This window comes from Triticum aestivum, chromosome 3D, assembly GCF_018294505.1.
Source record: "Triticum aestivum cultivar Chinese Spring chromosome 3D, IWGSC CS RefSeq v2.1, whole genome shotgun sequence".
In the NCBI taxonomy this organism is placed as follows: domain Eukaryota; kingdom Viridiplantae; phylum Streptophyta; class Magnoliopsida; order Poales; family Poaceae; genus Triticum; species Triticum aestivum.
The window spans coordinates 205,257,152-205,273,483 of NC_057802.1; the positions used below are offsets into that span (position 1 = coordinate 205,257,152).

Here is a 16,332-nt window from a genome sequence, read left to right on the forward strand (position 1 = left end):
ACTGTTAACGGGCCAGAAGTGACCATGGGCCGTGGTGATGACAAGTGACGGGCCGATTTGACACTAGCCGTACGGGCCTTAACTAAGAATGTTGCACCTTTAGCTGGGCTGGCCCATTATGGACTGCAAAATCTTGTGGGCCTTTAGCTGGGCTGCCCATTGTGGTCCGCTAAATCTTGTGGGCCTTTAGCTGGTCCGGTCCATTATGGTCTGCAAAATCTTGTGGGCTTTTAGCTGGGCCGGCCCATTATGGTCCGCTAAATCATGTGGGCCTTTAGTTGGGCCGGCCCATTTAAACTTTATGGGCCACTTTTGGGCCCGTCCACGTGTCAACATATCATAGGCCCATCTCGACCGTTGGATGAGTGACACCTGTGCCAACGCGGAGCTGACGCGTGGTTCCGTCGGCCAATGAGAATTTTACACGTGGAAAATCGGCATTGGTCGTGGCTGTTAGCGGGTTATCGGATCCAAAACCGGACCCGATAGCTTAACGGCGTCCCGTTACAGTGGATGCCACGTGTCGGTCATCCTTAACGAAAGCACTTCTATGACGCGCGATTTATCGTCATGGAAGTGGACACTTCAGTGATGATAATTTTGGTAATGTCATGGAACACTTCTACGACAGCATAGGTATGACTATCTTCATTCTGTCATAAATTTGTCATGGATGTACATGCATGATAGAAAACGCGACCTACTGTGACAAACACGTATCATCACGGAAGTGTATTTTTTTGTAGTGCGTCTCCGGTCTCCAGACAGACTGCGCCAGGTTTGGTGACTCGTACTACCCGGTAAGGGCCTTCCCACTTTGGTGATAACTTGTGTGTACCCTTGGCGGACTAGACGCGCCTAAGAACAAGGTCACCTTCCTCAAAACACCGGGCGTGAACCCTGCGGCTATGATAGCGACGCAGGGCTTGCTGGTAGCGTGTAGCATGCGTAGCAGCCCGGAGACGGTTCTCCTCGAGTAGCACAGCGTCGTCACGCCGGTGCTGATCCTGCGCTACTTCATCGTAGGCAAGCACTCGAGGGGGCCCGTAAATGAGTTCCGTGGGGACAACTGCTTCTGCCCCGTAGACCAGGGAGAAGGGAGTCTGCCCGGTAGCTCTGTTAGGTGTCGTTCTGAGGGACCAGAGAACTACCGGCAGCTCCTCGATCCACCACCTGTCGTGCTTCTACAGCGTATTGAAAGTCCTTGTCTTGAGTCCACGAAGCACTTCAGCGTTCGCCCTCTCAGCTTGTCCATTGCTCCGGGGGTGTGCCACGAAAGCGAATGAGATCATGCATCCGAGGGCATGAACATATTGCATGAAGGCGTGGCTCGTGAACTGGGTGCCGTTGTCAGTGATGATCCTTGCCGGAACTCCGAAACGACGCACCAATTCTTTCAAGAAATTGATAGCTGACTTAGCACTCACCTTCCTCACAACAGTCACTTCCGGCCACTTTTTAAACTTGTCGATGGGAACGAACAAGAATTCAAAGCCCCTGATTGCTCGGGGGAAGGGGCCGAGGATATCGAGCCCCCAGACCGAAAATGGCCATGACAGAGGGATTGTCTGAAGGGCTTGGGCAGGCAGGTGTGTTCTCTTGGAATGGAACTGGCAGGCTTCACATATTGTGACGAGCTCAACTGTATCTTGAAGGGCTGTGGGCCAATAGAATCCTTGCCGGAATGCTTTCCCAACTAATGCCCTTGACCCAATATGTGAGCCGTACATTCCTCTGTGAATCTCAGCCAGCAGTTCCTTTCCATCTTCCCGGTAGACACACTTCAATTTCACACCGTTGGGCCTCCTTTTGTATAGAGTGTCATCGACAAACTGATACATACTGGCCCTCCGGGCTACTTTCTCAGCTTCATCCTAGTTGTCGGGAAGTTCTCCGGTTTGGAGGAAGCGGACGATGTGCTTTGCCCAAGTTGGAGCCTGGGGCTCGGCAACGAGGACTAGCGGCACCTCCTCGACTGCAGGAGCACCAGCCTCGTTCGCGGGGTCCATAGGCCCGGCTGGAGGGGGCAGTCCGGCAGGCTGTGAGGAGTCGTTTCTGGCAGGGTCTCTGCCGGCAGAGGATGGCTCTGCCGGGAGAGGCTTACCATAGTCCAGCTTTCTCCTTTTCCGGGCCATTGTGGCTGGTGATACGGAGGGCTGAGAGAGATGAAGAACAAAAGTTCCTGGTTCCACAGAAAGCTTCTGTGCAGCACACTTCGACAGGTGATCAGCTATGCTGTTTTCCGCACGTGGTACGTGCTCTGTTTGCAACCCATGTAAGTGCTCCTCCAGTCTCCTCAATTCCTCAACGTATGCTTCCATCAATGGGCTTTGATAATCTTTGTTGACTTGTCTCACCACAAGCTTTGAATCTCCTCGAATGATCAACTTCTTGATTCCCAATTCTGCTGCAATGTTGAGCCCGGCGAGGAGCCCTTCATACTCAGCTGTATTGTTGGTGGCTTCTTCCTGGGCAAAGTGCATCTGGACGACGTACTTCAAGTGCTCCCAGGAGGAGGCAACAAGGAGCATGCCAGCCCCTGCACCTTGTAGGGAAAAAGCACCATCAAAATACATAATCCATTCTTGGGATGATTCCTTGTCGGAGAGAGTTGTTTCTGTCACTTCCTCATCAGGGGTTGGCGTCCATTCTGCAATAAACTCTGCCAATGCCCTGCTCTGAATAGTTGATGTGCTCTCAAACTTCAAACCAAAGCTGGATAACTCCAAAGCCCACTCCACTATTCTGCCAGTAGCCTCAGGGTTTCGGAGTATCCTTTGCAACAGAAAACGAGTGACAACCGTGATCTCATGGGCTTGGAAGTAGTGGCGCAGTTTCCTTGAGGCCATGACGAGGCCAAAGATCAACTTTTGCACGCCAGAATACATCGATCTAGCCCCTTGTAACAAGGAGCTGAAGAAATATACTGGGCACTGCACCACTTTCTTCCTTGCCGCGTCCTTGAGGTTGCTCTCATTGCCGTACTCACTGTTGTTGTGATCCTTTTCTGACTCTGCCGTAACCTAGCCACTTTCTGCCTCCTCCACCTCTCGTTGTGCTACCAAGGCCGCACTGACCACTTGGTTGGTTGCCGGCAAGTAAAGCAATAACGGTTCCTGGGATTTGGGTGCAACCAAGGTAGGCACAGACGATAGGTAAGCCTTCAATTCTTTTGCAGAGCTGCATCTGCTTCTGGGGCCCACTTCATATGCCATGTCTTCTTCAAAATTTTGAATAATGGCAGGGCATGCTCGGCAGACTTGGAAATGAATCTGCTTAGCACGGCAACGCATCCCGTCAAGTGCCTCACATCTTTAACTGTCCTTGGCGCTTGGATCTGCTCAATGGCCTTGATCTTGTCGGGTTGGCTTCGATCGCCCGATGGGACACAAAGAATCCAAGTAGCTTGCCGGAGGCAACACCAATACACACTTCTCCAGGTTAAACTTCAAGTTGATCTTGCGCAGATTAGCAAATGTCTCTTTCAAATCCTGGATAAGGGTGGCCTTATCCTTGGTTTTGACCACAATATCATCCATATAAGCTTCTATATTTCTAGACAACTGTGGCTCAAAACCAATCTGGACTGCTCTTGCAGAAGTGGACCCGGCACTCTTTAATCCGAAAGGCATGCGAACAAAACAGTACATACCACATGGAGTGATGAATGATGTCTTCTCCTCATCTTCTTTGGACATGAAGATCTGGTGATACCCGAAATATGCATCCAGAAAGGAGAGCAAATCACAACCTCATGTGGAATTCACGATCTGGTCGATGCGCAGCAACGGAAATCGGTCCTTCGGGCAAGCCTTGTTGAGATCTGTGAAATCAATGCAAAGCCTCAATTTCCCATTCGCCTTCTGGACCACCACTGGGTTTGCCAACCATGTAGGGTGCAGCACTCCCCTGACTAAACCAGCTGCCTCTAGCTTCTTGATTTCTTCGGAGATGAACTGCTGCCGCTCCAAGGCCTGCTTCTGAACTCTCTGCTTGACGGGTCGGGCATGTGGGAAGACAACAAGGTGGTGCTTGATTACCTCCCTGGGAACACCGGGGATATCAGATGGTCGCCAGGCAAACACATCGATATTCGCCCACAGAAAGGCAACGAGCGCTCTTTCCTATTTGTCATCAAGGGTGGCACTGATGGTGAAGGTACCATCAACGCCAGCCAGCCCTGCCGGGACCTTCTTCACTTGGGGTGCAGCAACCTTGAATCTCTTGCTGTTGGAACACTCTGGCGCGTCGTCAATGGGTGCCATGCACTCGGAGGGGGCATGCTTCCCGGACTCCTTGCCGGAGGCCCTACAATCCCTCTTCTTTCATTTGCTTTCCTTGGCAGGAGCTGCTGCTGCCGCAGTCTCTGCCGCAACAACATCACGGTACATCTTGTCTACGCAGATAATTGCATCCTTCTCATCTGATGGGATAGTGATGACTCCCAGTGGCCCAGGCATCTTCAAAGTGTTACAAGCATAGTGGGATGCTGCCATAAACTTAGCCAGGGCCGAGCGTCCCAGAATCCCATTGTACGGCAGGGGGAGATCAACTACATCAAACACAATCTTCTCAGTCCGGTAGTTCAGTTCTCCCCCAAATGTCACCGGCAACGTAATCTTTCCCTTGGGACGGCTCCTGCCGGGATTGACTCCTTGAAACGTGTCGGTAACCTCTAGCTCTTCTTCTCCTATCTAAAGCTTTGTGATGACTGCCGGGGAAATCAGATTCAACCCGGCCCCACCATCCACTAACAGCTTTGTGACCTTGAGGTTGCGAATCGTTGGGGAGACCAACAATGGCAAACACCCTACCGCAATGGTGCGGCCAGGTTGATCCTCTTCATCAAGGATAATGGGCGTGCCGGACCACTTGAGCGGCTTCCGGGCCTCTGGCGTTGGTTACATAGCCCTGAAAAATTGGAGCAAGCCTGGCCTGAACTACCCAGGCAAATAATTAGCCTGCCAGACGTCACCTTTTGGTCGCCTGGGCGGGTGGCGGTACTAGCCTAGAGCTAATCCAGTTATTTATAAGTAGGATCTAAGCCGTTTGTCACTATTATATATATTTTTTATCCCTAGTGAACTCCAAACAGCAGTGCGGCCAGGCTACAAAAACCAAAATCTCAGGCGCAGGCAAGCAACATTTTCTCCCAGGCACGTGGCCCAGGGTAGCAACCAAACTGATCCTTATTCCACAGAAACTTCTTCATAGTCAGAACAAAGTTGCAAATGCTTCAGCAAGATATTCTTCGTAGTCATAATAGAGTTGCAAATACTTCGGCAAGGTATAGTCATATTGGCTTCACAGATGGCCTCCATGTATTGAGGAAATCTTGCCTGTAGATTGTAATTTTGCACCTTTGGAATAAAACACTCATTTACCCCGTAAAAAAAATGATACATCACTAGTGTAGTTACCCTATTTATAAAATACTTCAATCTCAGAAGAGGGCCAAATAATGTGCTCGTAGATGAGAAGCAGCCGGGTTAATTTTATACAAGACTATGTTACAGTGGGGGACCGTGACCACTCGGACCAATCAACACAGCTATGATTTCTAGTACACTATGTGAGAGTGGGAGATAAGCAAGTATAATAAGCTTATGTAAGCAGCCTGTAAGGATTAAAATATAATTTTTCTGCTGCCGTGGAGGGAAGAGAAGAGGAGAGAGAAAAGGAGCCAGCTGCAGCACGTGCTACTAGGCACTATGTGAGTGGGAGGTGGGCCATGTATTAATGAAGTAGCACATCTTTGTATCTTACTAGTATACTTGAAGGCTACAAAGTTGGCTATAGATGATATGGCAACGTCATATAGCCATCAGTTGGTTGTACTATTAACCATGCTCTAACACACAATACCCAATCACTACAACGCTTGTTGCAGTTAGCGCCCAGTTAGCCTGACCATCCACGCACCACCCAAGTACAGACCAAGCAGTGGACCCGCCAAAAGCATCTGAGTCAAGGGATCAGTCGAGGGCGTAAGCACAGCCGCAGCAACCACCGCACCAACAACAACATACCTCCAGATTGAGAGCATTTGTTCGCTGGAAACCAGTCCAACTTGCCCCAGCAACAGCTGGATCACAGGGACCTGGAAAAGAGTAGCATGGAAATTCATTATATTTCTCCTATATATTACAACAACAACAACAACAACAAAGCCTTTAATCCCAAAAATAGTTAGGGTAGGCTAGAGGTGAAACCATAAGATCTCACGACCAACTCATGATTCTGGCACATAGATAGCAAGCTATGATAGTACTATTTGCTGTGCAGGTCTATGATAGTACCATTTGCTTATCAAAGGAAGGAAAGGCAAACCACCAGCTCATTTTGATAATCAGATAACGATTTACTCGGACATGCACGAGTGCCAATTCCAGTTATCAAGATTCAGCTACTGACTGGAGCATACATGATTAATTTGAAAAAACCACGACAAGTATTTTAGAATGGAGGGAGTAACAATATACTTTCTAGTTGTTCATGAATTGGTCCACATGATCACTCATGACAAGGTCCAAAACACAAATGACAAACTAGATCCGGTGGAGAACTTTCTTGACAGGTATAACTTTGTCTGCACATACAGACTTAATCCTTTCTTCTTTTTTGCGGGGAACATAGAGACCTAATCCAACACAACCTATTTGTGGTTACGAAATCCAGTGTCTTCATAAATGACACCTACCATTTTAAAGCCCTTGCAACAACCTAGTAAACCTACAATGAAGTGGATTCTCAGCAATGTCTGCCACATGAACATCCGTGTACATAAACTTAGACAGAACATTACATGATCCAATGTTTAATTTTGGTACAATTGTAAGCAAAGGAACACTTTCCAACACCCAACTTAATATCATGTTCTAAGTATAGAGGCCATGTTTACCTGAAAAGATAATCCTGTGCTGAACAGAAGCACAAGTACGAACTCAAAGTACTGGTCTATTGACCATATCGATTCCACCGCTCCTTCGGCATAATTCACGAAGAAGTTCAATGCTGCTGGAGCAAGAACAGTGTAGGAGAATAAAATGCCAAGGTAGAACAGAACTGAAGAACCCAAAACAATGGGCCCTAGGAATTTCCGCTCGTCCTTGGTTAAACCAGGGAGAACAAATGCTATGATCTCGTACAAAATTATAGGACTTCCGATTAGGAGGCCACAATAACCAGAGACCTGAAGAATATCAAAAATAATAAAGAAAAGCATTACTTAATTTGCTTTGACATATAACCATGGAAGAAGGATGCATGCTGATTAAAATCGGATACACAAGGAGTAACATACATATTACTGTTTTTCATATAGACTAATAACTAATATGAAATCCAGTGGTCTTTGGAGCAGTTTATAGACTGGTATGTGTAGTAGTTTGTGCCTTGCATAGTTAGCCACCTTTTTCAAGGATAGAAGAGTGCACATTTATTCCATTGCTGCAGTCACATGTACAACCCTATGTACTAACATTCAAGTTACTCACATGTTCTTATGTAAGTTTGCATCACTAGCTAGCAATATCATGCAGAAGTTTCTAGAATTAAATTTGTGAGAGCGTAGTATCAATCACTAACCCATAGCAACTAATAAATTGATTTGAAAAAAATATACCAGTGTATTTTACTGATGTGAAAATATTACACATTTTTAAGATTTACATCCCTTTCCTTCTCAGAAACCTTGCTACTAGTGCCTACCACACTCAGCATCAAGAAACTTCTGTGCAAATAGCTCCGTCAATCCGAGATATTTATCAAGTGCTTTTGTGCAGGCACATAGGACAATCTGGTTTGTTGTATCTTCGCATTCTGATTGTAAAATATGTGAAAATGTGCCCCCAGAAGTGAAATTCAAATTTAGCTTCCCAACCATGCGAGTGAAGATTTTCATATTCTATGCAAGAGACTGTTGGTGATAGTGTGCTAGTATGTTGATAATTTCATCACTAGACGTAGTGTGGCTATAAAAGTCAATGATGATGTCGCCATTACTTCCAGACAAAAAGGGACTATGTCAGGGCGACCCTTTGTGTCCAATGCTATTCAACATCGTTGCAGAAATGTTGGCTATTTTGATCAAACGTGCCAAACAGGACGACCAAATTGCAGGGGTAGTGCCACACCTTGTGGATGGGGGCCTCTCAATTCTACAATACGCCGATGACACGATTCTTTAATGGAACTTGACCTCGGAAAGGCTACAAACCTGGAACTTTTGCTTTCAGCTTTTGAGCATATGTCAGGTCTGAAAATCAATTTCCATAAAAGCAAATTATTCCGTTCTGAAGAAGTCAATGAGACTGCTAAACAAACGTCGACCTGTTCGGTTGTGCACAAGGCCAATTCCCTATTAGATACTTGGGAATTCCGATTCATTATTGACGCCTCACTAAAACATGTCAAAGAGCGCATAGAGAAATGATCAAGCGGTTGGAAAGGCAAGTTGGTCTCTGGTGGAGGACGACTTGTCTTGAACAATTTTGTTGTCACAAACACGGTTCTCTATATGCTCTCATTTTTCCAACTCTCAAAAAGGGGTCCTGGGGAGGTTGGATTACTATAGATCCAGATTCTTTTAGCAGGGGGATAGTCAAAAGACAAAATATAGGCTAACTGAATGGAGTGTGGTTTGTCGACAAAAAGATCAGGGAGGACTAGGTATACAGGACCACCAGGTCAAAAAATGCCTTAGTAAATAGTTGTACAAGCTTCTTACCAAGGATGGTGTCTGGCCAACCATCTTTCATAATAAGTACTTAGGCCCAAAGGTTGTGTCTCAGGCATGCTGGAAGCCTATGGGTTTGCATTTTTGGGCAGGACTGATGGTGGCAAAAGAACACCTTTTTTCGCTTTGGTACCTTCGCGATGAAAGACAGCTCAGAGATTTGATTACGGGAGGACAAGTGGCTAGGAAACGCCACGCTTCGAGAACAATATCTAGCTTTGTACCGCATTGCACGCGATAAGAATGATACTCTTGCACAAGTTCCGAGCTCCTCCCCTCTGGATGTATCCTTTGGGAAGGATTTGATCGGCCCCCGCCTCGTGTCATGGCAACATCTACTATCTTAGTTGGATGCGATAATCCTGACACAAGGCCGGGATGAGTTTTGCTGGAATCTTACAGAACATGGGTCCTCTATGGTCGACTCGTACCGTGTGCTTTCACCCTCATAGCACACTCGGAGATTCCAGTGGACAATAATAAACAAATCTGGAGTCCAAGATACCGCTAAAAGTTAAGATTTTCACATGGTACCTTTGCAGAGGTGTTGTGCTGGCTAAGGACAACCTCGCTCATCACAACTCGCAAGGAAGCAAGAAGTGTAGTTTTTCTGCTCTTGCGAGACAATCAAACACCTCTTCTCTCACTGCAAGTTCGCGCATTCTACATGGTCAGTGATCCAAATAGCACCAAATTTGTATCTGTCAACAACGGTCACTGGCTCGACGGCATACCCAAAATGTTCTGTACACTAATAAGGTTGGGAGCGTTTGCCTTACTATGATCGCTTTGGCTATGTAGAAATTATATGGTTTTAATGATAAAAACTCTTCTCCCATGCAGGTTATCTCCCATTGTATGTGCTACACCGAATGGAGTATCGAAAGGGGGCACTTGCTTTCTAGGTGGTCTATGCTACATCGAATGGAGTACCGACCACTGTTCATGGAAGTTTGTACACAGTTGGAGCAAGTGCCCAAGTACCCAAGGAGGTTTTTACCCCAACATATGTGACAGCATAGTCTCCGGATAGGCCTCCACCACCCCCGACATAGGCATATGTAAGTGCATCCAGTGCCCCTTTGTGGTTTTAGAGTATTGACGACAAAAGTGGTAGGGCCTAATGTGTTTGTGAGTATACATAGGTGAAAGTCCCTGAAGATTTGGTTTAACCAATGATAGTGACTGCTAAAAATGTGAAGGAAACATTAAAGGTTTTGGTGCGCCCTTTAGAAGAATTAGCCGAGGAACTGAAGTGTGAAGACTTAGCTCTTTACTAGTTCTTTTTATTCCTTTCTAAGTCATAGGGCAAACCATACGGTCAAGGGGGTCGAGGTGTTAGGAAGACAATACTTACAAAGTGTGCTCAATCACAACCTATTTCTTCAACTGAAGATTTCGGAAATATTTTTTAGCGCAGGGTGTTTTCTTCGGTGTGCGAGATGATATTCTTTGGCATATCTTAGTCAAAGTCCTCGCTGAGGAATTAGGAATCCAGCTGTTTGGTTCCCTTATCGTGAGAAATTTGAGAGTTCAAATTTTCAACTGTTGTGCCAGCTGGCGATAACACGTCTGTGGGTGCGTTCTGTCCAACAATCACATCGGCCCTCGAGTTGCGGCCTCAGTTATAAATAGCCCCCATCCTCCACCATAAGTTGGTTGGCTGCTCCGTGTGAAATTTAGACAAGTGTTGTCTGAGCAACCCCTCCTCCCTAAGCCTTTGAGTGAATCCTAAGGAAAAAACCAATGACTAATAGCCGAAGTGATTGAGCATCACTGAAGAACCTGTTCGAATTCATTGAAGACTTGTTACTATTGATGACTGTGATCTTCAAGACGGATAGGTGTCGGTTCTGAAATCCAAGTGATTGCGGAATGCCGAAGAACAAGTATGTGAAAGTCCAGGAGATCTATCTTGAAGATACCATGAGTGATTGGGCGACGTCTAAATGATCTTAGCTCAAAGAGAATAGGGTGAAGAAATTGGTCTTCTAAGTTAAATCTCAACCTTCCAACCAGACAGGTCTTCTTGTATTTGTCATAGCAACTCGAACTGGGGCAACAAATTCTTGTCTTCACCGAGCTACTGGTTCTATATTATTCATCTCTATTTACTTTATAGTTGGGGTAGGACCAATTGTAGAGAAGCTTGTCCAGCATCTTCTGAGATGGTTTGGGCATATTCAGCACAGGCCTCCAGAAGCTCCAGTGCATATCGGATGGCTAAAGCGTGCTGATAATGTCATCAAAGGTCAAGGTAGACCAAACTTGACATATTAGGAGTCCGTAAAGAGAGATCTGAATGACTGGAATATCACCAAAGAACTAGCCATGGACAAAGGTGCTCAAGTGAAAGCTAGCTATCCATGTGCCAGAACCAAGAGTTGGTTGCGAGATCTTATCTGTTTCAGTTCTAGCTTACCCCAACTTGTTTGGGGCTAAAGGCTTTGTTGTTGTTGTTGTTGTTGTTTACTTTCAATAATTTGTATCTTCTGAAGAATTTAATCCTCCCTCTTCTGGAAGTCTTTCACTAAATACTTATCTGTTCCGCTCCATTTACTTACGCACTGTTTAATATTCAGAGTTTTGGTACTGAAGTGTATCTGTCTTTACGTTAGACTTGTTTACATGTTCTGTTATGTTGTTGTGCATGCTATCTACTCTGATGACTTTGTTCTAGTTCTAATTGATTGCGTACTCTAGTTTTCTTCAGTCAGTTATATTTCAGTTCTGTTTAGTTCATTGTTCTTCGAAAAAATAGCTTTTTCAAATAGTTTCGTAAAAATCTCCTATTCACCCACCCCCATCTAGTCGATTAGACGTTCTTACAACATAGTTTCGATCTCATGTGACTTTACTTTTGTCTTTATGTCTTTTTTTACTTTGTGAGACTCTTAGCGTTGGTTGTGTGCATCCTAGTCATGCAAAGGCCGGGTGTCACACATTATGCTTTGTATCCGATGGATGCTACATTTTAATTTAATAAAAGCAACTTTATCGGAAAAAAGACGGTAAGACCTATTTGGATTGCTCAGTTCATATCGTTGTATTGTAGCAGATGTTTATGCACGTGGCAGAGTCCCCAAGCTGTACACTATGTATACCATGAATAACTTCACAATGCAATATTACTAGAACATTAAAATAAGAAATGTGACTTGGCCTTAAAGGTTCACCTTCAAAGCCAAGAATATTATTAATGGTCTAAAAAAAATACAAGAATAATATCAACAAAATACTAAGTGCAGAGCAGTTCACCTTCAATGTTGTAAAGAAAAATTCTCCAGGGGAGAGCTGCAAAAATCTGACACCCTGAACACTAACAGGCGCTTCAAGAATCTTAATTATATCTTTGGAGAAAGCAAAACAACCAATTATTGAAGCTCCAACAGCCAATACTGATATAAATATCCTCGCACGAAGTTCCTCTAGATGATCAAATATACTCATTTCCTTATCATCTGGAAGTAGCTCTTTGCTTGGATAAAGAAAATTATATAGACTACTCTGATCTTCTTCCTGTGTGACACCTTCAAAAGAATCATTTTCGACTGTACAAGATACATTTGAGCTGTCAACATATTCCAGAAATAAATTCCACCAAGGCATAATAATTAATAAGATAAGATGTAGTTATGACCAGTTAAAAAAGGCACATTATGAGATGGATTTTCCTATAGTACTTGTCTATCAAGATTGTGTTTCGTAATGCTAGAACAATAAAAGTGCATCATATTCTTTTATCCAGCTGAAAAGGGTTAACACTAGTGAACTAATAGTTCCTCAAAGTCAAACAATCAATAATTCTAGTGTACAGCTTTATTTCAGCCTGTGCCTATCCTCTTTCATATATACTACTCCCCCCGTTCCAAAATGTAAGGCCATTTTTTATATTGTCGCTTTTAATTAAAGTACGGGTGATAATTTCCATTGTTTTAGCGCTGCATTTACCAAAGGCTTTGTTGCTGTTGCATTTATCAAAGGTTGACACGGTAGTGACAAGAAGGTAAAAGTTGAAACATATCATAAATGCCATATTCTTGACATTTAACAATCAATTTCTCTTTGAGTCAAAATTTTCAAAACTACCACAGTACAATACCTCTGATCCGAACTCAGTACAATAAAAATCGAACGGCGTACTGCACTTTGGTCAGAGACATGAATGGCTTGATTGTAGCGTCGGACGGAAATCGGAAAAAAGCTTTTTTCAATAAAGGGTGAATTTTATTGGCTAAATCGGACAAAAGCTATGTACGTATAGCATCGTTCGAGAACTTTCTCAGAAAATTTAGAAGACATTCAAGTGCAGATCCTCTGAAACAAACCCTCCAATTGCCCAATCAATCGTTCCACTAATACTCCTGACTTGCGAGTTCCAACTAAACTAATGGACTACATACGGAGGTTCCAATATGGACTAAATACAAGTCTTTCTAGAGGTTCCAATATACATATGGAGCAAAATGAGTGAATCTACACTATAAAATATGTCTATACACATCCATATGTAGTCTATATTAAAATCTCTACAAAGATTTATATTTAGGAACGGAGGGAATAGTAAAGCTCAGATGCCTCTGAGATCTCAACAGAACAATATACCAAGAAAGCACAAGAAGAGGCTAGAGGCGTACCACGTCCTGGAAGTGGATCTTGGAGGGTGGCGCCGAGGCTGCTCGATGGAGACTCTTCTCTTTGAGACGCTGGCAAATTCGTGTCCTGGCTGCTGCTCCCCTCAACGGCGGAACAGCGAAGGTGCAGGCGGCGGCAATGGAGGGGCTCGGGCATGTATGAGGAGAGATGGGGAAGAGAGATGTGGTGGCGACGGAGGAGGATGCTGCCGAGTTGCGGTGGGGGGTGGGAGAGCAGCGCTCCTGCGCTTCCCATCGTCTCTCGCGGGAGCTCGATAGGTGATAAACCGATAATTTTCTGCTCGCTTCCGCGAGTTCCGTGTGGGTGTTGCTTCCCTCGCTTCTTCTGCTCCCTGGCTCCTGGGATGTGCTTGTGCTGTTACCGGCCACACAAGTTCTGGCCATAAAAAGGTTTGGCACAGCTACACTTTTATTGGGTTCTGCGGTACACGAAATCACAAATCAAGCAGTAATCCTTCTAAAAATCATTTTCACCTCCCTAGATGTCGTAACGGTTGGAATCAAGGCTCCGGGACCCAAGGAAAAATTCAAACTCTGGGGTGTGTGCGAAAAACTCCACCAAACTACGCCCCGCTACTCACTGCCTCACAGCGGCGCTCCGACGTGCTCGTGCGAGAGGAAGAAAGACACAACACGGCGACTTACCCAGGTTCGGGCCACCTTGCGGTGTAAGACTCTACTCGTACTTTGTGAGGATTGCCTCGCGAGGGAGGATGAACATGAGAGTACAAGGATGAACTGCCTTAGGAGGGCTCAAGGTTCGACCCCCTTCTATGGTGGAGACTAGCCTATACTTATACTGGCCTTGACCCTTTTCCCCGAAATCTCTAGGCGGGAAGGGATACCACAGCGGCCAATTTCGAAGGGGGACAGGAGTACATACTATCATGACTAAAGATGGTCTTCGCTTGCCATAGCCTTCCGCCATGACGCGGTGGTGGGCTCGGTGCTAACCTCTGCCCTGGCGAGCCGCTGCCCTGGCCTTCTTCCACCAAAGTGGCAACCTTTAGGGATTGCTTTGGGAACCTGCGTACCGTCCTTGCCTCCTTAGCACCAAAGATGAAAGCATCCTTATACGCGTCCGCTAGCGCCCTTCTGGCTCCGCTCATCGTGGCTCGCGTCACCCACGTGCATCGCGAGGCGGGGTGGCGAGCCAAGAGATATCCGCCCCGCGAGGGGCCTTGGGAGGCCGCCCCGCATGAATCCCTCGTGGGCACCTGATGACCCTTGCTGACGCTCGCCTCGCCAGGCGAGGGCCCTCGGGAGGGTGTTGTTCGCGGAGCCTTGGAGCTAGGCCGCGTCGGGCCTTCCGACGGTGCCACGCGATGGGCCACAGGCAGATGGGCCTGGGTACCCCTAGTCCCACGGGCCCGACAGTAGCCCACGGGCCTGCGACGCGCGCGGCCCCGCCCATTGAGGTAGGGGGCGAAACGGTGCGGGCCCTATCCACCTGCGGGCCAGGTGCGACGCGTGGCACGCGATGGGGCGTGGGACGCCCCCACTTCCCCACGATGCCTCGGCATCCGTCTGGACTGACATAAAGCCGGTCATGCGAGGCGTGTGGCCGCCATTACCTTATTGCGCGCCCATCCACAACACCTTCCTTCTCGAGAAAGCTTGCGCCCTTCCCGTAGGGTCCTGCGCCGCTCCTGTTCCATTGCCGCCATGTCACCCCTGAACAAGAGGAGCAAGGTCGTAGCGGCGGCGGGCAGCCGAGCGGGGCTGGAGCCCGCGCTGGGTCGATCCACGGTGCTCAACCGCGAGGGGCTCGACAAGGTCCTCCCGATGATCGCGGCCGACTCCAACGAGTGGAGGGCGACGAAGATTTGGCCCGCTTTGCGGCCTTCCACCGAGCTGGAAGCCACCACCATCGCCATTCACCTCCACGCCCTCTTCTCCGGCTTGCTGCCTCCATTCTCAGACTTCTTCAATGTCGTGCTTTCGCATTATCAGGTTCATGTGTTGCTCCTTGACTCAAAATTTGTTCCCATCCTTTCCTCCTTCGCATTCCCGTGCGAGGCCTTCGTGGGCGTCGCCCCCTCGGTGGCGCTGCTCCGCCACTTCTTCTTTCTGCGGCTAAACGCCGATACACATCGCTTCGGGTGCGTGTCGCTTTGCGCCGTGAGCTTGACGGTGGGAGAAGGCATCGACATGGAGATCCGCCCCGATGTGGTGGGCTTCCGGCAGCAATGGGTATACATTGACACGGCTCGGTTCTGTCCCTTATTGCAAACCCCGTCGTCCCCGGCGGAGGCAAGCTCTGGGTGGGGACACAAGAGGCTCGCTGACCCGAGGCTATCGCGGGTCCCAGCGAGGATGGCCAACCTGAGGGAGGCGGGATTGACGGTGACGATGGTGGTGAGGGAGTTCATCCGTCGGTGAATTGCCCTGCTCCAGCGCCATTCTCGCCCCCATGTGGACCTTCGCTAGCCCTGGAGATGCTATGAAGCTCCAAACGGGTTGCCTGCCCCCCGACGTGATGAGCGGGATGATACGTCTCCAACGTATCTATAATTTTTTATTGTTCCATGCTATTATATTATCTGTTTTGGATGTTTTATATGCATTAATATGCTATTTTATATTATTTTTGGGACTAACTTATTAACCTAGAGCCCAGTGCCAGTTTCTGTTTTTCCTTGTTTTTGAGTTTCGCAGAAAAGGAATACCAAACGGAGTCCAAACGGAATAAAACTTTCGCGATAATTTTTCTTGGACCAGAAGACACCCAGGAGACTTGGAGTTCAAGTCAGAAGAGCCACGAGGCGGCGACAAGGGGGGAGGGCGCCACCCCTGCCTTGTGGGCCCCTCGTGATCCCCCTGACCTAGTTCTGCCTCCTATATATTCACATATATTCCCAAACAACCAGAGGCATCCACGAAAACACTTTTCCACCGCCGCAACCTTCTGTTCCCGTGAGATCCCATCTTGGGGCCTTT

At 47.0% G+C, this 16,332-nt stretch overlaps 1 protein-coding gene across 3 annotated transcripts; it reads right to left on the reverse strand.

Annotated features, from left to right (window-relative positions):
• Positions 1 to 5,714: 5,714 nt before the first annotated feature.
• LOC123078240 (sec-independent protein translocase protein TATC, chloroplastic) lies at positions 5,715 to 13,780 on the reverse strand. 3 transcript variants are annotated; one of them, XM_044500665.1, is made up of 4 exons: positions 13,375 to 13,780; positions 11,996 to 12,256; positions 6,902 to 7,192; positions 5,715 to 6,100 (listed from the first exon to the last, which is right to left on the reverse strand). In XM_044500665.1, the coding sequence occupies exons 1-4, from the start codon at positions 13,774 to 13,776 to the stop codon at positions 5,891 to 5,893; spliced, it is 1,164 nt and encodes a 387-aa protein (XP_044356600.1). In that variant the 5' UTR covers positions 13,777 to 13,780; the 3' UTR covers positions 5,715 to 5,890. The 3 variants fall into 3 exon arrangements, with proteins under 3 accessions (XP_044356600.1, XP_044356601.1, XP_044356602.1); XM_044500666.1 differs by having other exon boundaries at positions 11,996 to 12,288; positions 13,375 to 13,760; XM_044500667.1 differs by having other exon boundaries at positions 11,996 to 12,267; positions 13,375 to 13,759.
• Positions 13,781 to 16,332: the final 2,552 nt, after the last annotated feature.